Consider the following 25027-nt stretch of genomic DNA (forward strand, 5'->3'; position numbering starts at 1 on the left):
AGAGATTCATTACTAATGTTATTACAGTATAAAAGCAGGGAAGAGTGTGTGTGTGATTCTACTGTATATAAACACACGTATATTAATCATGGAGCAAAACACACAGGGGGGAGAGAGGGGAGAGGGGGGACAGAGGGGGGGAGACAGAGAGAGAGGGGGGAGAGAGACACACAGAGAGACACAGAGAGAGAGAGAGAGAGAGAGAGAGAGAGACACACAGACACAGAGAGAGAGACACAGAGAGAGAGAGAGAGAGAAAGAGAGAGAGAGAGAGAGAGAGAGACAGAGAGAGAGAGAGAGAGAGAGAGAGAGACAGAGAGAGAGGGGGGGGAGAGACACACAGAGAGACACAGAGAGAGAGAGAGAGACAGAGAGAGAGAGAACAATGTCAGAAAGGTAACGGTTTAAACGTGCTCATGCGCACTTGGTGAGAAGGCCAGCGTGGAGAGTCTCTGTAGTGCCTCCTGGAGGCCGGAGGCCTGAACTGGAAGGTTGGTGGCGAGAGGTCAAGGGACATCGAACACTTCTCACTCACACTGCTGATGGAGAACACGCCATCAAACGACAGGCAGTCGAAGGTGTTACACGGAGACGCCTCACGCTGCGGCTCGGTTTCAGAAGCTGTGAAAGCACTGGAGTCTTCAGGGGAAGTGAACAACGCTCTCCGCTGACTCGACGGCGTGGAGCCATCAAGCTGGACGTCCCAGTAGGAGTCAGAGTGTCTCATATACTCTTCTGAGATGTGACACTGCTGCTCAAACATCTGGTCCAGGTTGAATTTTTCCACTTTCAGCATCTGAAGCATCACACACTCATTAATCTGCTGATTCTCATCATTTTCTGATTTCTGTGATGATCCGATCAAAGTCTGATCTTCTGAAGGAGATGAAGGAGTAGAAGGACTTGGTAAATGCTCTGGACGCAGCTCCTCATTGGGTTCCTCGGAGTCTGTCAGTTCATCGTTTAGCTCCAGGAAGGCCTGCTGATCCTCCTGAACAGCTTCATCACTGAAGGAGCGGCTGAACCTCCTCGCTCCCTGTCTGCGTAGACGAACAGTCGGCGTTCGGAGAAACGAAGCCAGAGCGCTAAAGCTCCGGAACCTCTCAGCCATCGACAGCCGAAAATTCGCCTTCTTCAGATCCGAATCAGGGCCCTTCTCCTTCTTCTGCTGCTCGTGAAAGGTGCCGTATCTCCTCCTCCTCAGCTCTCGCCCTTCCTTTCCTTTTCCTCCAGACCTCTTGAGAGGCAGACTGACAGATGTGGACCACATCTCATCATAAAACGTGGGTCCAGCTTCCTGCTGAACTTCATCTACTTTATCTGAAGGTGAATCTAAAGCCACCTCGGGCATGCTGATGGAGCGACGTGGTCCAGAACGTTTCTGAGAGATGTTCTTCTTCTTTCTGGGTTTGTTATGTGTCACAGTTTCCTGTTCCTCCACCTTAACTCCACCTTCTGTCTTTAGACTTTCCACATCCTCTCTCTGGCTGTGATTCATCTTATATTCCACGATCACATCTGGATTTCCGTCGTCAAGCAAAACCCAGTGGTCATCATCCTGCACCTGCTCGCTCTCCTGCTGCTGACGTCCTCGTAACGATTCCTCAGACTCAGAACCGGACACATAGTCAGGATTCTCTATAAAGCTGCAGTTGAGAAGCTCAGGATCGTCGTCCACTTCACTGCCGATTACGACTGCAACACAGAAACAAACCTAAACATCACAGAAACACCAGATGATCTGCTCCAGATCTTTAGGAGGCCACAGTGAACATGAACCAGGAGCAGATCACCGACTGAGTCCATATCAGAGTCAGTGATCGAACAGGAAGTCTGTACGTGATGCTTCCTGTCTGTTTCACTGCAGAACTTCTCTGATACAATAAAGTCAGTTTGTGCCTCCAGGATTTAAAGTTCCTTAAATATTAGAGTAAAAAGAAGAAAAGCTTCACACCTCGTCCCGGTTCCTCGATCAGGATTAAGGGTATTTTCAGTGACGAGTCGCTGTCTGAGCTGAACAGAGCCTTCTTATTGATGTGGAGTTTTTTGCAGGATCTCAAACAGGTCTCAGAATCACTGCAGGGCGTCACACTGAGAACCTGCTGAGAAACAACCACATTAAAGATCAACAGTCAGAATGAAAACATTCGAATTCAAGACCCACAGGAAGTGAGGAGAAATGAACAGTGTTCGTTAGCACACAAACAGAACTTATTAACATTTCTCTGTGTGTGTGTGTGTGTGTGCGCGTGTGTGTGCATGTGTGTGTGCATGTGTGTGTGTGTGTGCGTGTACAGGACTCTCGCTGTTGCTCGATACGGAGAAGAAGCGGAGAGATCTCCTCCTGCGACGTGCCCGATCCTCCTGCTTTGGAGCGCTGCAGGGGAAAAAAACAACAAAACACACTTTAAACACACACACACACACACACACACACACACACACACCCCACCACGCACGTACACACACACACACACCCCAACACGTACGTACACACACACACCCCAACACGCACGTACACACACACACACACACACACCCCAACACGCACGTACACACACACACACCCCAACACGTACGTACACACACACACACACCCCAACACGTACGTACACACACACACACACACCCCAACACGCACGTACACACACACACACACCCCAACACGCACGTACACACACACACACACCCCAACACGCACGTACACACACACACACACCCCAACACGCACGTACACACACACACACACACCCCAACACGCACGTACACACACACACACACACACCCCAACACGCACGTACACACACACACACCCCAACACGCACGTACACACACACACCCCAACACGCACGTACACACACACACACACCCCAACACGCACGTGTACACACACACACACACCCCAACACGCACGTACACACACACACACACCCCAACACGTACGTACACACACACACACACCCCAACACGTACGTACACACACACACACACCCCAACACGTACGTACACACACACACACACACACCCCAACACGCACGTACACACACACACACACCCCAACACGCACGTACACACACACACACACCCCAACACGCACGTACACACACACACACACCCCAACACGCACGTACACACACACACACACCCCAACACGCACGTACACACACACACACCCCAACACGCACGTACACACACACACACCCCAACACGCACGTACACACACACACACACCCCAACACGCACGTGTACACACACACACACACCCCAACACGCACGTACACACACACACACACCCCAACACGCACGTACACACACACACACACACACACCCCAACACGCACGTACACACACCCCAACACGCACGTACACACACACACACCCCAACACGCACGTACACACACACACCCCACCACGCACGTACACACACACACCCCACCACGCACGTACACACACACACACCCCCCACCACGCACGTACACACACACACACCCCAACACGCACGTACACACACACACACACCCCAACACGCACGTACACACACACACACACCCCAACACGCACGTACACACACACACACCCCAACACGCACGTACACACACACACACCCCAACACGCACGTACACACACACACCCCAACACGCACGTACACACACACACACCCCAACACGCACGTACACACACACACACCCCAACACGCACGTACACACACCCCAACGCGCACGTACACACACACACACCCCAACACGCACGTACACACACACCCCAACACGCACGTACACACACACACACACCCCAACACGCACGTACACACACACACACACCCCAACACGCACGTACACACGCACACACACCCCAACACGCACGTACACACACACACCCCAACACGCACGTACACACACACACACACCCCAACACGCACGTACACACACACACACACCCCAACACGCACGTACACACACACACACACCCCAACACGCACGTACACACACACACACACCCCAACACGCACGTACACACACACACACACCCCAACACGCACGTACACACACACACACACCCCAACACGCACGTACACACACACACACACCCCAACACGCACGTACACACACACACACACCCCAACACGCACGTACACACACACACACACCCCAACACGCACGTACACACACACACACACCCCAACACGCACGTACACACACACACACACCCCAACACGCACGTACACACACACACACACCCCAACACGCACGTACACACACACACACCCCAACACGCACGTACACACACACACACACCCCAACACGCACGTACACACACACACACCCCAACACGCACGTACACACACACACACCCCAACACGCACGTACACACACACACACCCCAACACGCACGTACACACACACACACACCCCAACACGCACGTACACACACACACACCCCAACACGCACGTACACACACACACACCCCAACACGCACGTACACACACACACACCCCAACACGCACGTACACACACACACACCCCAACACGCACGTACACACACACACCCCAACACGCACGTACACACACACACACCCCAACACGCACGTACACACACACACACACCCCAACACGCACGTACACACACACACCCCAACACGCACGTACACACACACACACACCCCAACACGCACGTACACACACACACACCCCAACACGCACGTACACACACACACCCCAACACGCACGTACACACACACACACACACACCCCAACACGCACGTACACACACACACACCCCAACACGCACGTACACACACACACACACACACACACACACACACCCCAACACGCACGTACACACACACACACCCCAACACGCACGTACACACACACCCCAACACGCACGTACACACACACACACACCCCAACACGCACGTACACACACACACACACCCCAACACGCACGTACACACGCACACACACCCCAACACGCACGTGTACACGCACACACACCCCAACACGCACGTGTACACACGCACACACACCCCAACACGCACGTGTACACACGCACACACACCCCAACACGCACGTACACACACACACACACCCCAACACGCACGTACACACACACACACACCCCAACACGCACGTACACACACACACACCCCAACACGCACGTACACACACACACACCCCAACACGCACGTACACACACACACACACCCCAACACGCACGTACACACTCACACACACCCCAACACGCACGTACACACACACACACACACCCCAACACGCACGTACACACCCACACACACCCCAACACGCACGTACACACACACACACCCCAACACGCACGTACACACCACACACACCCCAACGCCCTTGTACACACCCACACACACCCCAACACGCACGTACACACACACACACACCCCAACACGCACGTACACACACACACACACCCCAACACGCACGTACACACACACACACACCCCAACACGCACGTACACACACACACACACCCCAACACGCACGTACACACACACACACACCCCAACACGCACGTACACACACACACACACCCCAACACGCACGTACACACACACACACACCCCAACACGCACGTACACACACACACACCCCAACACGCACGTACACACACACACACACCCCAACACGCACGTACACACACACACACCCCAACACGCACGTACACACACACACACCCCAACACGCACGTACACACACACACACACCCCAACACGCACGTACACACACACACACCCCAACACGCACGTACACACACACACACCCCAACACGCACGTACACACACACACACACCCCAACACGCACGTACACACACACACACCCCAACACGCACGTACACACACACACACCCCAACACGCACGTACACACACACACACCCCAACACGCACGTACACACACACACACACCCCAACACGCACGTACACACACACACACCCCAACACGCACGTACACACACACACACCCCAACACGCACGTACACACACACACACCCCAACACGCACGTACACACACACACACCCCAACACGCACGTACACACACACACACACCCCAACACGCACGTACACACACACACACCCCAACACGCACGTACACACACACACACCCCAACACGCACGTACACACACACACACCCCAACACGCACGTACACACACACACACACCCCAACACGCACGTACACACACACACACCCCAACACGCACGTACACACACACACACCCCAACACGCACGTACACACACACACACCCCAACACGCACGTACACACACACACACACCCCAACACGCACGTACACACGCACACACACCCCAACACGCACGTACACACGCACACACACCCCAACACGCACGTACACACGCACACACACCCCAACACGCACGTACACACGCACACACACCCCAACACGCACGTACACACACACACACACCCCAACACGCACGTACACACACACACACACCCCAACACGCACGTACACACACACACACACCCCAACACGCACGTACACACACACACACACCCCAACACGCACGTACACACACACACACACCCCAACACGCACGTACACACACACACACACCCCAACACGCACGTACACACACACACACACCCCAACACGCACGAACACACCAACACACCCCAACACGCACGTACACACACACACACCCCAACACGCACGTACACACACACACACCCCAACACGCACGTACACACACACACACCCCAACACGCACGTACACACACACACACACCCCAACACGCACGTACACACACACACACCCCCCAACACGCACGTACACACACACACACCCCAACACGCACGTACACACACACACACACCCCAACACGCACGTACACACACACACACACCCCAACACGCACGTACACACACACACACCCCAACACGCACGTACACACACACACACCCCAACACGCACGTACACACACACACACACCCCAACACGCACGTACACACACACACACACCCCAACACGCACGTACACACACACACACCCCAACACGCACGTACACACACACACACACCCCAACACGCACGTACACACGCACACACACCCCAACACGCACGTACACACACACACACACCCCAACACGCACGTACACACACACACACCCCAACACGCACGTACACACACACACACCCCAACACGCACGTACACACACACACCCCAACACGCACGTACACACACACACACCCCAACACGCACGTACACACACACCCCAACACGCACGTACACACACACACACACCCCAACACGCACGTACACACACACACACACCCCAACACGCACGTACACACACACACACACCCCAACACGCACGTACACACACACACACACCCCAACACGCACGTACACACACACACACACCCCAACACGCACGTACACACACACACACCCCAACACGCACGTACACACACACACACACCCCAACACGCACGTACACACACACACACACCCCAACACGCACGTACACACACACACACACCCCAACACGCACGTACACACACACACACCCCAACACGCACGTACACACACACACACACCCCAACACGCACGTACACACACACACCCCAACACGCACGTACACACACACACACCCCAACACGCACGTACACACACACACCCCAACACGCACGTACACACACACACACCCCAACACGCACGTACACACACACACACCCCAACACGCACGTACACACACACACACCCCCAACACGCACGTACACACACACACACCCCAACACGCACGTACACACACACACACACCCCAACACGCACGTACACACACACACACACCCCAACACGCACGTACACACACACACACACCCCAACACGCACGTACACACACACACCCAAACCCGCACGTACACACACACCCCAACACGCACGTACACACACACACACCCCAACACGCACGTACACACACACCCCAACACGCACGTACACACACACCCCAACACGCACGTACACACACACCCCAACACGCACGTACACACACACACACACACCCCAACACGCACGTACACACACACCCCAACACGCACGTACACACACACACACCCCAACACGCACGTACACACACACACCCCAACACGCACGTACACACACACCCCAACACGCACGTACACACACACACCCCAACACGCACGTACACACACACACCCCAACACGCACGTACACACACCCCCCAACACGCACGTGTACACACGCACACACCCCCCAACACGCACGTGTACACACGCACACCCCCCCCAACACGCACGTGTACACACGCACACACCCCCCAACACGCACGTGTACACACGCACACCCCCCCCAACACGCACGTGTACACACGCACACCCCCCCCAACACGCACGTGTACACACGCACACCCCCCCAACACGCACGTGTACACACGCACACCCCCCCCAACACGCACGTGTACACACGCACACACCCCCCAACACGCACGTGTACACACGCACACACCCCCCAACACGCACGTGTACACACGCACACACCCCCCAACACGCACGTGTACACACGCACACACCCCCCAACACGCACGTGTACACACGCACACACACCCCAACACGCACGTACACACACACCCCAACACGCACGTACACACACACCCCAACACGCACGTACACACACACCCACCCCAACACACACGTACACGCACGTACACGCACGTACACGCACACACACAACCCCAACACGCACGTACACACACACCCAACACGCACGTACACACACACCCAACACGCACGTACACACACACCCAACACGCACGTACACACACACCCAACACGCACGTACACACACACCCAACACGCACGTACACACACACACCCAACACGCACGTACACACACACCCAACACACACGCAACACGCACGTACACACACACCCAACACGCACGTACACACACACCCAACACGCACGTACACACACACCCAACACGCACGTACACACCCTGACGAACACATGCAGAAACTGACCGAAGCGACTTCCTCTGCGCTCGTATTTTACCCGTCGTCTCCGACACACTGCGCTGTGACTCGTCGCTGCTCTTCACCTTCTCAGGACTCGGACCTTCTGTCAAATCTGATTACATACATTTGGTCTCTTTAAATGTCTTTATTCACATTTCTGTGTTAATAAACAGTGAAACGTCTTTCTGCATTTGACAGGCGTTAAATATAATCTTTATGTTTAAATGAGAATTTCTTCTGGACTGCAGGTGACTTTATACTTCATAATGATGACGTTTTCTGATCTCATCCAGCTGTGGTCAACTCACCGTCTGTCGACTGGCTGCTGATGGACTGCACGTCAGCGCGGAGGTCGTGCAGCGAACGCCTGCAAACTCATAACGGAAATGATCAGTGTCACAGAACCCAACATATCATCATCATCATCACCACAAACTAATCTGATGAAGATGAAGGCCGTAAGTAAAAATACAGAACAATGTGGAAGGTTTTAAACGTCTTGACCTCTTTCGTGCTGATCCGATCGCTTCAGGCGCGTCGTCCTCGGAGACTTTGCGCTTCACTGTGGTTGGAGACTGTGGCGTGGGACTGAGCGAAGGTCCTGTTCAACATTTTAATAAACGCTGAACTTTACATGCATGAGCATTAAACTTCTCTCACAAAACACAAATGCTGCTGGAGATTCATCTGAACAACAAGTGAGATCTCTCATGACAACCTGAGCACTCTAGACCTCCAGTAAACAAGCACAACAATGCAGTGTCTGTTTTTACACCTAAATGTCTAACAGTGGAGAGTTTCAGGGTCTGATGATTGCTGCTGTACCTGATGAGGCGTCTAAGGACAGAGGGGGGACGGTGTGCGTCCGGCTGGGCTTCAGTTTAGAAAAAGCATCCACAAACATCTCTAAAAGAAACAGAAGCATTAAACAAAAGCAAGACAACATTGAGAGTTTGAGACGGACGTTAACGGTCACCTCCGACACTTCTCCTCCTCTGTCTGCACAGGCTGCTGTACACTCCAAGTCTTGCTCTCTTGTTCAGTAAAGCTCCCTCTAGTGGTGGAGTGGAATCACTCGCCTCTGCTGCTCCCAGTGTATCCAGTACAAACGAGGGCACGACTCCTTAGAAAAACACTCCAATTAAAACACAAAACCGGTTTAATCTGTGGTGTAAAGAGTTAATGTAATAATGAGCTGGAGGTTTAACCGATGCGCTCAGCGTGTACGATGAGGATCCTGATGGCTGCAGCCTGCTGCTCCAGTTGTTTCTCTGTGAGGACGGTGAGGCGACACGACTGAGGTGAACACGGCAGCAGGTTAGGAGCCATGACGAGCGCTAAATTGCTCACCTCCATCCTGTTTTCATCACACCTGTGCGCACACACACACACACACACACTACTGCGTTATCCATCATAAGGGCATTAATAAAATAAACACACAGATGCAGGATTGTACCTGTGTGCAACACGCCTGAGGAAGCTGCAGAAGTAGCGCAGGGTGTGAATGTGTACCGGAGGGAGCAGAGACGTGAGCAGCAGCGTAGCTCTCTCACTCGCACCCGTCTCCAGAGTCTGGGCGTGGCATAGCGCCACCTGCAGCTCACCTGCGATCAGCGGCTCAGGAAGCTCACGCAGGAACTGTTTCAACACCGACGCCACGTCACATGGCTGCAGCAAAGCATCATGAGGAGGCAGGAAGATCCGCTTGCCCTTCTCCAGATCCGACTATCAGACCAAAGGGAGGAAGAAGTCACTTGGTCGGTTTTCCGTCATGATCTGAACCGACGATCAAGTCTCAATGCAACATTCTACAGACTATTTATATTTATATTAGAAATAAAAGTGCGGTTCAGGGCTAATGTCTGCTTGGTGAAACACACAAGACTACAGCGTGATGTTCTGAGCTGAGAACAAAGCAGGATGAAAGTCTCCAGTTAGAACTGCTTTAGATCACAACGCTCCCTCACTCAGGGGAGCACAAACGCCATGATGCAGAATTCACACAGAGCTGAATGAGTTTTACCCTCAGAGCTCGGATGCGACAGAGAGAACCGGTCTTCCTGAAGATCCCCTCAGTGTGGATGTGTTGAGATAAATACTCACAGGCCTCCACCAAGAACCTGAAACAAACACAAACACAAACCGATCAGCATCCATAAAGCAGGCAGACGGGTCAGGAGATAAAGTAAAGCTGAACCTACAGCGGCACAGAGCCGTCCGCTTCAGCCACCTGACACTGAGGGAGAAGCTGCACATCACGACCAAAGGCAAACAGCTGCTGCTGCGGAGTCTCCTGCCATTGAAAGGTCAAAGGTCAGACGTGGATATATTACTTTATTGTCCATCTGCTTAACACACAGCATTTAAATATTTCTGTTGTTAATATTAAAGCTTTAACAAGCGTAAAGATCTGTTTTTATTTACAGTACAAATCATTCACGCCTTTAGACACACACACACACACACACACACACACACACACAGACACACACACACAGACACACACACACACAAAGACACACACAGACACACAGAGACACACACACAGACACACACACAGACACACAGAGACACACACACACAGACACACACACACACAGAGAGACACACACAGACACACACACACACAGACAGACACACACACACACACAGACAGACACACACAGACACACAGACACACACACACACAGACACAGACAGACACAGACACAGACACAGACACAGACACACACACACACACACACACACACACACACACACACACACACACACACACACACCACTAAGACTTTATCTTACATGCTCAGGTGTTTTCTCTGAGTGCAGGAAGCTCTTCCAGTTCCTCACGCGCACACCAACCGCTTTTAGCGCGCGCACCACCGCCAGCACGCGCGCCCGCTCCTCCGTTAGAGCCGGCATGATAAAAACAGCCCTGTTTACAACTCAAAACCGACGCGAGACAAACCGGAAATGCGGCTTAATTGCTAGCCCAGAGCCCTGCTCGAGCCCATCGGAACGTCACCACGTGAGTGTTTGGATTTCCGGTCACCTGCGCGCGCGACCTGTTGTCTCCCCATCATACAATGTACTCGGAGGAACGTCACAGTAACAGCGCCACCTGCTGGACAATGTACTGATCCGCCCAATTAGGGAGAGACAATTTAATCACGTGCATCTCTCTCACCGGTGATCATAAACAATTAGACCAACTATTAATCAAACTTTTAAAAAATTGTCACTTGTTTATTCAGGTCTTGTGTCAGGATGTAATCGGGGGAGTTTTATTAAAATGCATTAATTAATTAAAGGTGCCCTTCCACACAAAAGCGTTTTTACTTGTATTTTTTGATATGTGTTAGGTCCATGTGTGTGTGTGTTGTGTCGTGAATGTGAACACGAACTGTTACCTCCCCGGGCAGTTCTAAACACTTAAGGGGAGAAATCAGGTCAGTTAGAAAAGCTGCTCAGTGTGACGTAGTAATGATCGAGCTCATTACTATTCATGAGCTCTCTCACTTGAGACCGCGCCCACAGAATTCGTGTAGTTCAGTGAGTTTCCTATACAGCAATGATGGCTGAACGTCAACGGGCTTGTGAAGAAGCCGTTCTGACGCAATTCAAGGTGATTGTAAACAAATGTCCTCTAGTCTAGGCTACTTATTGTGTGGGTGAATGAATAGTCATGCTATCATCCTAGCGGTTAGCCAATCGGAGCCAAGCAGCATAGCTCATTTGAATATTCATGAGAACTGGCGCAAATCGAGCTGAGTCTTCCTGCAGACTTTCTATACCACACTAGAATGGCTTGAAACAAGGGAACCAAGTCATTTTTACACAAGAAATGTTACAGAGTCCATGATAAACTTCAGACATTACCACAAAAGTAATGAAATACGTGTGGCAGGGCATCTTTAATGTAAATCCCTCTGACAGGATGGGATAACCAATCAGAAACAAGCTTTCTCCTTTATGTTACCTGGGATTATGTTTCAGATTTCACTCCTTTACTCTAACTGAACTCTGATGACATTTTTATTTATTCCCTCTTCAGGAAGAGCTTTTTCCTGCTCAGTGTGGTGTCTGATATCAGGATTACTGAGGACCAGTGACGTGTCGTTTGTGATCGCCGGTTCTTTTTTAAGGGAACCGAACTCCCATTTCTGAAGAAAAAAACATTTTTCTTACAATTTCACGGTACAAGGATGATTTAATCACACACCTTTTTGTCACAAAGCATTGGTGAGAGGAGTCAACTGATCTAACTCAGAAAAAGAGTCAGACTGTAAACACTAAACAGGACAGCAACTCGTCTACGTGGGTTATAAAACAAATTCATTCAGAATTCATGCTCTTTTTATTTTCACACTTGTGTTACTGCACTTACACTAAAGCAGGGAGGTGTGTGTATGTGTGTGTGTGTGTGTGTTTTACTGCACTGGACAGAGTCATTTATCAGTTCTCTTAATATTTTATTTAATTTAGACTGGACCAGTACAGACATTTATTCAGCACATCATGATCAGCGTCTGCACAAACAAACGTAAAAAACAACAACACAACCACGTGTGTGTGTGAAGTGGGAGAAGCCGACTGTTTATTGATCATCTGAGTCGCAGATTTTCAGTCAGGAGAAAAACCAGATACCATGTGAGAATTTTAGACTTGATTTTTATAAATAAACATGTTTGGTGTATGGAGTCATGGGTCAGAGGCTCACAGCTTGAAGTTGGTCGCAAAATCTTCTCCTTTCTTGATAGAACCTTTTAGCTCAGCCAGAGCATCAGACACAAGCTTCTCCTCAAATGCAGAGATCTTCCCCAGACCCAGGTTCTTCTCAATGCCGTTTTTCTGAAACACACACAGAAGAGGTTGAGAAGCTGAATTATGTCTTTCTCTTCACACCTCGTGAGTAAGGACCAGGGTGTGTGGGTGTGTGTCGTACCCCGAGCAGCAGAGGTGTGGAGAAGTATTTGCATTCAGTCTCCTCTGATCGCACAAATGCACACTCCACCACTCCCTCTTTCCCGTTCATGGCATCAAGGAGAGAGAAAGTAAAGCGAGCTCCAGCATAGGCCATCGACAGGGTGGCAGAACCTGAACACACACACACACACACACACACACTAATAACCCTATCCTCTGACCATCCCCATCTCCCAGTCAGTGACATCATACTTATAAGAATAATCTGAGAAAGGAAGCAGAAAGAAACACTGACAAAGAAGAAGCTGATTTTACTCCTATGATATCTAAATGATAAATCATTTGGTAAAAACACCAAATCTGAACAATCACACAAGATTCTGTGTGGCCTGGGTGCAAGATTTTGTCTACAGATAACTGTGGTCTGTGGTGAAAAAGAATGTTGGTGTAGAAGATGCATCCTAGTGATGAACCTATATAATTAAAAAAATGAATCTGTACCTGCTCCAGCTTTGGCTTTCACCACCTCAGTTCCTGCCTCCTGAATTCTCTCGGTCAAAGCCGAAAGCTGATCGGTGGGAAACTCCACCTTCGGAGTGCACTACACAGCGCAAACACAACACCAGTCAGATCATCTAATTAACACAACACACCGTCTGAGCATCCCACAGGACTAATCACAGAGATTCACTGAGAGAGCATCTTCCAACAGCTTGTGTTAAGTTAGGAAAGCTGGGTTTAAGCGTTCAAACATAAAGGTTGCTAGAGTGCTCCTATTTGGTTGCTATGCTAATAGTTTTGGTTACTAGGGAGATTGCTATAGTGTTAGATACGTTACTGATACATGATTGTAAAGAAACTCAGCTGGCTGCTTTTGATTATTTGGTTATTACTAAAGGCAGGTTGGTCGCTACAGGGCTCCCTTTATTTTTTATTTTCTAATTACCTGTGAAATCAGAGGGATGATGGTTTTTCCAGCATGTCCTCCAATAACAGGCACATTGACACGAGCTGGATCGAGACCCTGCAGATAAACAGATGAACAAGAATGAAAAAACATCATCTTCCTACAGGAAGACAGATCACAGGACTGAAACACACATCTATATAGTGTGTGTGTGAGAGATCAGGTCAGTGTTTATCATCACTTTGACATGTGACTGACTTTGAGCTCAGCAACGAATGTGTTTGCTCTGACGATGTCCAGCGTTGTGACTCCAAACACTCTGTTAGGGTTGTAAACACCATGCTTCTTCAACACCTCTGCAGTGATGGGGATGGTGGAGTTCACCTGAAAAACAAACACACTTCTGTTTAACACCTCTACAGCAACAAGGGCTCACACACACACACACACACACACACACACCAGTAATAATTACTATTTAGACGCATGTGTGATTATCATCCTTATCTTTGCCTACGTTCATCTTATATTTATTTACATTGAATGTTATTAACTCTTGCTGGCTCTGTATGGGTCCTTCCTGATCTTTGCTTGGTGTTTGTGGAGATTTTCTCACTACAGCAGTAAGCAAGAGGACGGATTTATTTATTAAAAAAAATAAATAAAAGGTTCCTCACAGGATTAGCAATGACGCAGATCATGGCCTCAGGGCAGTTACGGGCACACGCATCTGCCAGAGTGGCCACGATAGTGGCGTTTGTGTTAAACAGATCATCACGTGTCATACCTGTGAAACACACACACACACACACACTTAACAACTGTAGAATGTGCAGGTGTATAGAGCGCTGTAACACTGTTTATTCCTGCACACGGGCAAAACTGTACCACTGTACGTTGAAAAGGAATACAGACATAGAAAATTAGTAAGAAGAAATAGAAAATAAACAGTCTATAAACAATATAAATTTAGCATATAAATGAATATTAATAAAATCTATTCAAACATTATTTTATCCAATGTTTTGTTAGTTGGTTGTCATGAAAACAAGTCAAGACTCAGTCATCGTTAGAGCAGTATAACTAATCAAAAACACACAGACCAGGTTTACGGGGAACTCCGGCAGGAATAACCACCACTTCACATCCCTTTAGAGCCGCACCCAGCTGATCAGCTCCAATATAACCTACACACACACACACACACACACACACACACACACACACACACACACGCACCATGTTAACCTATAAAACAATTATATCTATATCTATATATATATCTTCCAAGGTCACATAGTAAGGGGTCTGAATCTTTAATGTTAAATGAATAAACATTAAAATGATATTTGGATTTGTTTCGTGTTACATTTCCGTACCCGTGACCTTTGCTCTGGTCTCGATGTGGCTGAGATCTGCAGCGACTCCGGGAGTGTGAGCGATATCGTACAAGGACAACTCGCTCACCAGAGGACTGTTCTTCAGCAGGAGGGAAAGCGGCTGTCCGATTCCACCCGATGCTCCCAGAACCGCCACCTTTGCGTTATTCTACAGGAGATAAAATGATACGTGCAGTTAAACAGGAAGTCGTTACCCTGCAGCAGTCCTACACTCCTCTCTGTGCCACAGCAGTGTACTGCAAACTGAAACCTCATGGTGTGGTATGTGTGTGTTAACCTTTTGACCTTTAGACCTTGACTCTTTGCCCATGAGTTGGATTAATCCCTGTACAGCTCGAATGTGGGGAAGGTGAGACCACATCATCTCCTTATACTGACTATCTTAATAAAGACTTTAGTGAAATAAGATAGTTATGTGTAATGTTCACTATTTTACTCTTTAAACTTTAAACAGTATTATGCACTATTAGGACCTTTCATGTCTTATAGAAGGCTGTAACTAGTAACTGTGCTGAAATGCACTAATTTATCTTTCTGTCCATCTGTGATAAACTCCATGTGCTGTAAAAACTCCCCTCATTAAAACACTGATGAAATCAGCAGACTGTAAATACTGCTGTAGATGACTGTGTAAGGTCAGTTACCTCACACACTGTTAGCAACACTGCTAACTGTCACCACCTTTACCTCACCCACTGTTAGCCACACTGCTAACTCTCGCCACCTTTACCTCACACACTGTTAGCAACACTGCTAACTGTCACCACCTTTACCTCACACACTGTTAGCCACACTGCTAACTGTCACCATCTTTACCTCACACACTATTAGCTACACTGCTAACTGTCACCATCTTTTCCTCACACACTGTTAGCCACACTGCTAACTCTCGCCACCTTTACCTCACACACTGTTAGCAACACTGCTAACTGTCACCACCTTTACCTCACACACTGTTAGCCACACTGCTAACTGTCACCATCTTTACCTCACACACTATTAGCTACACTGCTAACTGTCACCATCTTTACCTCACACACTATTAGCTACACTGCTAACTGTCACCATCTTTACCTCACACACTGTTAGCAACACTGCTAACTGTCCCCACCTTTACCTCACACACTGTTAGCAACACTGCTAACTGTCACCACCTTTACCTCACCCACTGTTAGCCACACTGCTAACTCTCGCCACCTTTACCTCACACACTGTTAGCCACACTGCTAACTGTCACCATCTTTACCTCACACACTGTTAGCCACACTGCTAACTGTCACCATCTTTACCTCACACACTGTTAGCTACACTGCTAACTGTCACCCCTGTTACCTCACACACTGTTAGCTACACTGCTAACTGTCACCCCTGTTACCTCACACACTGTTAGCTACACTGCTAACTGCGTGACTTTTTCGTTTTTACCTGAGAAGTTGTAGATAAACAGCGCACGATGCCGGCGGAAGGTCTGACGATGCGGGACAACATATCTGCTGTGTTCTGTTTGTGTGTCTTTATATATAAAAAATAAAATGGATCCTCAGAGCCGCTCCTGTATCACTGTGACTCCAACGTCCTCCAGCCGGGTCGACAGTGGCACAACCGAACACACGGGCTCGAGAAAAGCTGAAACACGAGATCTGATTGGTTCAGGGGAGTGTCAATCTTAATTTCTTAAGAACCCTCTCTGGCGATTGGTTCAACGCCTATCCTGGTGATATACGATTGGTCACTCGAATACCTCAGCATTAATTTACTTAATTCTAAGTAAAATCCAGGTAAAGCTTTAATGAATACATCTGATCGTTTATAAAGAAAGCACCAGAGTTGGACAAAAAGGTTGTTTGACAAAATCTCGTATTTATTTATTATTTAAAATGATTTGTAATACACTCCATTACAGTAATTAAAGTTATTTTTAATATTCGCACATTTTTGTGTATATATACCTATATACACTATATATATTTGTTATATATGTATATTATATTTTGCCACACTTATATATTATTGTCCATAGCTGTATGACTTTCAGCCAATCAGTGAACGAATCGTGATAAACGTTCTATTCCACATCTAGTGCACTATATAGGGCACAAAAAGCGGTTAGTTAGCGCCCTAAGATGCCCATAAGATGCCACCCGAAGTGCACCACCGTAGTTACAGAGCGTGTGATTGGAGATTCGCCCAAACGTAGAACGTTATTTTATAAAACTCCGCCGTCTCCTCACCGACCAATCAGCTGTCACTATGCGCGGCGGTGCAGCCAATAGGAAAGCGCGTTATACGAGCTCCTCGCGCCGTATTTCCGGGGCTGCTTGAGGAATGTAAACTATTCAACATGGAGACAGCAGTTGATAAGCTGGAGGCGATGGTGAGTTGTGTGTGTGTTTATTTCATTATTCAGCCGGAATGTTAAGTGTGATATGCTGATATAAAGCACTAAGTTAAACGCTTTCAGGTTGACGGTATATACACACACACACACGGCCCAACATCGCTTCAGGTTGACGGCACATACATACATACACACACATACATACACACACACACATACACACACACACACACACATACATACACACGGCCCAACATTGCCTCAGGTTGACGGCACATACATACATACATACACACACACACACACGGCCCAACATTGCCTCAGGTTGACGGTACACACAGACACACACACACACACATACGGCCCAACATCGCTTCAGGTTGACGGCACACACACACATATACACACACACACATACTGCCAACATTGCCTCAGGTTGACACATACACACACGCACATACACACACATACATACACACACACGCACACACACACACACACACACAGGCGCTGTAAAGGGGCTGATAATGTAGGAGCTCCATCTTTAATACACAGATTGATGGAGAAGAGTGTAAGTTCTTTTCTCAGGGTTTCCATCCCACGTGTGTACAGAAACACTGAGCATACTGTGTGAACTGTTTCTCCACACTGTAACTGTACACACACACATATCCACAATCTCTGCTTGTTAAACCACAACGTGGGAGAAAATAACTTTTCTACTTTACTGGATCGTGTCCATTTATACTGTAGTGTTTGGAGCACTAAGTGTGAATGTGTAATATTTAATCAGTGAGCTCAGACTTAGGAATACACCAAGACCTGATCTCAGTCCTGTAGTGATGGAGTATTAGGAGAGAGTTCTATTAAACATTGTCATTTGGGGGCAAATGAGAGCACAAGATGAGAAATGTAAATGTGTGTATTAGCAACAGACAGGAGAAAGAAGTGGAGGAGAGAGTGAATAAATAAATAAGGAACGTGCATCAGTGCCTTTTGGATCTTCCTGAAATCTACAAAACCATTGTCTTGGTTCTTTAGTTGTTAAGTGACTGAATGACCTGTATGATGGTGCTGTGAGGATTAGAACTACTGTCACTTTAGCGTTAAATTGCTATTAAGGCAGGTTTGTTGTGTGTGATGTGATTTTTTTGCTTTCAGGTCACATTTAAGCAGAAGGAGAAACACTGTCTGTTCGTCCGTCTGTCCAGTGCCCCTTTTATGTTGTACTACTAGTGCCGTGGTTCTGAGAGCAGTGCAATGTTAAAAGGGCATTGGCCGGGTTTGTTTCTCCAAGATGTCTTTCTTACTCTTCCTCCTTCCCCTTCTCCTTCTCCATGTCAGTGCTGTGTACAGGTGCTCTGACATCATTGCACTACTGTACCACACAGCGAGCAGTGCAATAGTATTGTCAAAGCATCTGTGGGCAGCTGGAGGTCGTCTGTGTGTGTGTGTGTGTGTGTGTGTGTGTGTGTGTGTGTGTGTGTGTGTGTGTGTTCAGGGGTGGGGGGGTGTGTGGGTGGGTGGGGGTTGGGGGTGTGTGGGTGGGGGGTGGTTCCTGTTTCCTGATTCCTGAGACCCTATCAGTATTGTCTCTGCTGTGTGTGTGTGTTCAGGGGTGTGGGTGTGTGTGTGTGTGTGTGTGTGTGTGTGTGTGTGTGTGTGGGTGGTTCCTGATTCCTGAGACCCTATCAGTATTGTCTCTGCTGTGTGTGTGTTCAGGGGTGTGGGTGTGGGTGTGTGTGTGTGGGTGGTTCCTGATTCCTGAGACCCTATCAGTATTGTCTCTGCTGTGTGTGTGTTCAGAGTAGTGCAATATTGCTTATAGGGTTTCAGGGTTTGGGTAAAACTCCACTCGAGTACTGAGACTGGAGCTATTTGTTTGTTTGTTTGTTTGTTTGTTGAGTTTTAATGTAGTGCAGGTTTTTAAAATGTTTTTATGTATTTATATTTATTGTGCCACATTATTATAGATTTAGAAGGAGTTTAATGTTAATATTCTTGTAGTGTTTTATGTATTTGTCATTTATATTACGATTATATTTGTTATTGTTTAAATTCTAAATGATTTACTGTTGTTTATTAATGAATGTTGTCTTCTAATCTGTTATTACATTTATTTCATTTTCTCACATCCTCGCTCTTTATTTTTAAATGTTTTTATTTTATTTATTAGTTTGTGCTGTTTATATAATTGTTGTTGTTTTTTCCTAAATAAAACTATAGCCCTAGTTGAGGTGCAATTTCTATTGATGGAATTATTTAACGATTTCTTTCTGAATATCGGTTGTTGATGGATTTCGTTTAATTGTGTCGTTGTTGTAGTTCCAGAAGGCCGAGGCGGATATCGAGTACGTGGAGAAGCGTCTGAAGTTTGATTTCATGACGAGCTCTAAGGAGAACGGCACTGCTGAGGTCTGCTGAGAAACTGTCACAAGAAATTAGTGCTGTTTGTAAAATGTGACCACAGAAGTCCAGGAAGGTTCTGATTTATTTCACTTTTCTCTGTTATCCTCTGTTGGGCTTATTGTTCTCAGGGTCTCTGATACCTGATGCAGACCATGTAGACGTCCTGGTCCCTCAGGTGGCAGTGAAACGATCGCTGTCGTGTTCATCTCAGTATAGATTTCTGACTCGTCCTCTCGAGTGACGGATACTGAATCGTATACGATCTCATGCTGACGTGCATACGGCTGTTTTCTCTTGTGGTGGTTGTTTACTTTAATAAACACAGATGTGCTCATGCAGGATATACAGCAGTCAAACTTACTGCTGTTTCAACATCATGAGAAAATGAGCTGATGTCTGGATAACAGCACAGAAAATATAAATAACTCATTTCCCTTCTGGACTTCCATAGGTAACCTATATGCTCTTAACTGTGTGTGTGTGTGTGTGTGTGTGTGTGTGTGTGTGTGTGTGTGTGTTAGGGGAACCCCGTTCAGCTCCTGGAGAGTCTGGCGGCCGTTAAGGCTCGTCATGCTGTTCTGTGTGTACAGATGGAGGAGATCGCCGCTGAGCAGAAACGTTCGATGGATTCGATCAGATCTCATCTGAACACCACGGTGAAGCTGGTGGAGGAGCTGCAGAACACAACAGACACCCAGGTAACACTCTAACACAACAATAAAGCAGCAGCAGAACCTGAGTTTCTCAGAGAAATAAGAGATCAGTATAATGTTTGTTCCAGGCTCCTCCACTCACACAAGAAGAACAGGAAGCAAGAGATTCCCTTTGTTCCTCAGTCACTGCTCTGTCTATACAGGTTACACACACACACACACACACACACACACACACACAGACTCCCATTGGCATGATAACGGCAGATAATTAACATTGATTCCTTTTCTATGGAAGATTACTGAGTTTGATCGGTTCATGTACTGAGTCTGTTTCCCCCCGTAGGTGCCGTCTGAAGTGCACACAGAGCAGGAGAATAACTGTAAGTGTGGGGATTTAATCATTACACTGATTAGGAACATGATCATAATATGGTGTTTAAATCACACTTAGTCCCCACACACACTGTACACACTGCACACACTGCACACACTGTACACACTGTACACACTACACACTGTACACACTGCATACACTGTACACACCACACACACTGCACACACTGTACACACTGCACACGCTGTACACACTACACACTGCATACACTGTACACACCACACACACTGTACACACTGCACACGCTGTACACACTACACACTGTACACACTGCATACACTGTACACACCACACACACTGTACACACTGCACACGCTGTACACACTACACACTGTACACACTGCATACACTGTACACACTGCACACACTGCACACACTGTACACACTGTACACACTACACACACTGTACACACTGTACACACTGCACACACTGTACACACTACACACTGTACACACTGCACACACTGCATACACTGTACACACTACACACACTGTACACACTACACACTGTACACACTACACACTGTACACACTGCACACACTGCACACACTGCACACTGTACCCACTGCATACACTGTACACACTGCACACACTGTACACACTGCACGCACTGCATACACTGTACACACTACACACACTGTACACACTGCACACACTGTACACACTACACACTGTACACACTGCATACACTGTACACACTACACACACTGTACACACTGTACACACTGCACACACTGTACACACTACACACTGTACACACTGCACACACTGCATACACTGTACACACTACACACACTGCACACACTGTACACACTACACACTGTACACACTACACACTGTACACACTACACACTGTACACACTGCACACACTGCACACACTGTACACACTACACACTGTACACACTGCACACACTGCACACACTGCACACACTGCATACACTGTACACACTACACACACTGTACACACTGTACACACTGCATACACTGTACACACTACACACACTGTACACACTGCACACTGTACACACTACACGCTGTACACACTGCACACTGTACACTACACACTGTACACACTGCACACACTGCACACTGTACACACTACACACTGTACACACTACACACTACACACACTGCACACTGTACACACTGCACACTGTACACACTGCACACTGTACACACTACACACTGTACACACTGCACACTGTACACACTACACACTGTACACACTGCACACACTGTACACATTAAACCTGTGCACATTCATGATTGTCAGCGCAGGAAAAGTGCAGAGACCAAGTGAAAGACGCGGAGTTCGAATCTGTTCCCCGGAGTGTACGTGGAAATGTAAAACTTGGTGACCTCAACACCCTGTACACACAACTGACTGAACACTTCTCATCAGATAACAGGTGTGTAAACACACACACACACAAAATTAATAACCCTTCTGTGTAATTGTTAATGTACCATCTGTATTATTACAACCTTATTATTGTTTCCTATATGTGCTCTCTCTCTCTCTCACTGTGTGTCTCTCTGTCTCTCTCTCTCTGTCTCTCTCTCACACACACAGAGCACCTCTGAGTTTGCAGAAGATGAGGAAATTGAACATGAGAGTGAGCGAAGCTGCTATCAAAACGCTGCAGTACCTCGGTCTTGTTGAGCTCGATAAGAAAGGCTCCATCTTTCTCTCCTTGTCACACTGAGAATAAAACCAACAGTCTAAACAGACTCCACACTCGGAGCTAATCCAGTCATGTCTCCTCTACCTGTCACACTCATGCATGTAGACAGCGGTGTTGAGTGCACACATTCACATTAACACTCTCCTCTGAATTATATTAATTGCTTCATTTCTACAAGCCTCAATATTTAGGCGTTCATATTAGCTGCGTTGTAACATTTCAGGTGCACAGTGTTTCTCACAGGCGAGTGTACTGAGAGAGAGACGACATACAAGCACATCATTCTGTTCACCATTTCACCAGGTCAATAATAAACCAGGTGAAAACAGAGGTAAATTATTTCTAAATACACCACCATCAGATTACGGCAAAGCTAAATCCCCAAATCGCACAATTTTTATTCAAAAGTGTGGAAAATTAATGTTTTTGTTACTGAATGTTTGTATGTTATATTTCTGTGTGTGAAATGTGTTAAAGTCTGATTGAACCACAAATCCATGTTTTTAATAAATGACTAATAAACATTTATTCCACATGTTTCTGAAGAAACACAAACAACATATTACAAAACACAATAAACATGAGGAAATGACATCATGTAAACACTTTCTTATAATAAACCTCAATGAAATTCTTAAACCCTACACTAAGGAATTAAAGCTTTATTAGCACCGTGTTTCTGCTGAGCTTCCATTATTATAGATGTGTGTGCATTCTGAGGCTCTCACACACTGCTGTGTGTATAAACTATAATAAATACAGTAGTAAATGTTCTGATTTGTATTAAAGATTTTTTTCATTTGTCCTGTATATAAAAACATGTACTCCTGTAGTGTTGCTGTGGCTCTTTTGGGGTTCTAGTGTGCTTTAGGGTTCTCCAGTAAGCCCTGAAGAACCTTGTCCAGGGTGGAGTGTGTTATCTTGTGTGTGTGTTAAGGCACCTCTGACCTCTGTGTGACTTCTGTTCTGTTCACCACACATGATCAGTCCTGTGCTATTTCAAGCTTTGACCTTTAGGGTATTTTTACTGCTGTCAAATGTCAAAACAGTCCAATCTGACAGGACAGTATTTAAGGGGTTAAGAGAAGGTGATGTGTGCAGTCAGCGTTTGGACAGCGGGTGTTGATCCAGGGGGAGGACGTCCTGAAAGGAAATGTCCTAGAGGAGCCTGTCATTGGTCGAACATCTTCAAGAGTACTTTTTCTCTTTCTCCAAAAGAGAGCTTTCTACAGTAGCTCCTGATCCTTAATGTCCTGCTGCACACCCTGATGCTCCTATGGGA

The 25027-nt window shown here is 47.8% G+C and overlaps 3 protein-coding genes across 7 annotated transcripts; 1 reads left to right on the top strand and 2 right to left on the bottom strand.

Annotated features, from left to right (window-relative positions):
- Positions 1-182: 182 nt before the first annotated feature.
- On the bottom strand, positions 183-12107 carry zgc:153345 (uncharacterized protein LOC566129 homolog). Of its 2 annotated transcripts, none has more exons than XM_060895942.1 (13): positions 11831-12107; positions 11233-11324; positions 11055-11151; positions 10488-10756; positions 10237-10400; positions 10005-10151; positions 9854-9934; positions 9533-9629; positions 9337-9395; positions 9035-9140; positions 2296-2377; positions 1955-2102; positions 183-1695 (listed from the first exon to the last, which is right to left on the bottom strand). In XM_060895942.1, the coding sequence occupies exons 1-13, from the start codon at positions 11948-11950 to the stop codon at positions 389-391; spliced, it is 2769 nt and encodes a 922-aa protein (XP_060751925.1). In that variant the 5' UTR covers positions 11951-12107; the 3' UTR covers positions 183-388. The 2 variants fall into 2 exon arrangements, with proteins under 2 accessions (XP_060751925.1, XP_060751926.1); XM_060895943.1 differs by having other exon boundaries at positions 184-1695; positions 1955-2099.
- A 1496-nt stretch (positions 12108-13603) lies between these two features.
- On the bottom strand, positions 13604-17869 carry mdh2 (malate dehydrogenase 2, NAD (mitochondrial)). The gene is made up of 9 exons (XM_060896204.1): positions 17687-17869; positions 16241-16409; positions 15965-16048; positions 15539-15648; positions 15120-15245; positions 14901-14978; positions 14456-14555; positions 13974-14125; positions 13604-13879 (listed from the first exon to the last, which is right to left on the bottom strand). The coding sequence occupies exons 1-9, from the start codon at positions 17747-17749 to the stop codon at positions 13745-13747; spliced, it is 1017 nt and encodes a 338-aa protein (XP_060752187.1). The 5' UTR covers positions 17750-17869; the 3' UTR covers positions 13604-13744.
- A 638-nt stretch (positions 17870-18507) lies between these two features.
- Positions 18508-24518, top strand: ska2 (spindle and kinetochore associated complex subunit 2). 4 transcript variants are annotated; one of them, XM_060896474.1, is made up of 7 exons: positions 18508-18635; positions 20925-21014; positions 21530-21706; positions 21790-21864; positions 22008-22044; positions 23334-23469; positions 23634-24518. In XM_060896474.1, exons 1-7 carry the CDS (start codon positions 18603-18605, stop codon positions 23764-23766), a joined length of 681 nt encoding a protein of 226 aa, XP_060752457.1. In that variant the 5' UTR covers positions 18508-18602; the 3' UTR covers positions 23767-24518. The 4 variants fall into 4 exon arrangements, with proteins under 4 accessions (XP_060752457.1, XP_060752460.1, XP_060752459.1 ...); XM_060896475.1 differs by lacking the exon at positions 18508-18635 and adding an exon at positions 19770-19881; XM_060896477.1 differs by lacking the exon at positions 22008-22044 and having other exon boundaries at positions 18559-18635; positions 21790-21913.
- The last annotated feature ends 509 nt before the right edge of the window (positions 24519-25027 follow it).

The sequence above is a fragment of the Tachysurus vachellii genome, chromosome 20 (genome assembly GCF_030014155.1).
Source record: "Tachysurus vachellii isolate PV-2020 chromosome 20, HZAU_Pvac_v1, whole genome shotgun sequence".
Taxonomy (NCBI): Eukaryota; Metazoa; Chordata; class Actinopteri; order Siluriformes; family Bagridae; genus Tachysurus; species Tachysurus vachellii.

What these genes read in the sequence shown, in the direction of transcription:
- zgc:153345 (XM_060895942.1), bottom strand. Translation starts at nt 11,950, where the DNA reads ATGCCGGCTCTAACGGAGGAGCGGGCGCGCGTGCTGGCGGTGGTGCGC. An exon ending in CAGAGAAAACACCTGAGCAT is followed by an intron (nt 11,325 to 11,830) that starts GTAAGATAAAGT and finishes TTTCAATGGCAG; the next exon opens with GAGACTCCGCAGCAGCAGCT. An exon ending in CAGCAGCCAGTCGACAGACG is followed by an intron (nt 9,141 to 9,336) that starts GTGAGTTGACCA and finishes GTATGTAATCAG; the next exon opens with ATTTGACAGAAGGTCCGAGT.
- ska2 (XM_060896477.1), top strand. Translation starts at nt 18,603, where the DNA reads ATGGAGACAGCAGTTGATAAGCTGGAGGCGATG. An exon ending in AGGAGAACGGCACTGCTGAG is followed by an intron (nt 21,015 to 21,529) that starts GTCTGCTGAGAA and finishes TGTGTGTGTTAG; the next exon opens with GGGAACCCCGTTCAGCTCCT. An exon ending in ACACACACAGACTCCCATTG is followed by an intron (nt 21,914 to 23,333) that starts GCATGATAACGG and finishes CATGATTGTCAG; the next exon opens with CGCAGGAAAAGTGCAGAGAC.
- mdh2 (XM_060896204.1), bottom strand. Translation starts at nt 17,749, where the DNA reads ATGTTGTCCCGCATCGTCAGACCTTCCGCCGGCATCGTGCGCTGTTTA. An exon ending in CGGAGTTCCCCGTAAACCTG is followed by an intron (nt 15,649 to 15,964) that starts GTCTGTGTGTTT and finishes TGTGTTTCACAG; the next exon opens with GTATGACACGTGATGATCTG. An exon ending in GAAAGCCAAAGCTGGAGCAG is followed by an intron (nt 14,126 to 14,455) that starts GTACAGATTCAT and finishes GTGTGTGTTCAG; the next exon opens with GTTCTGCCACCCTGTCGATG.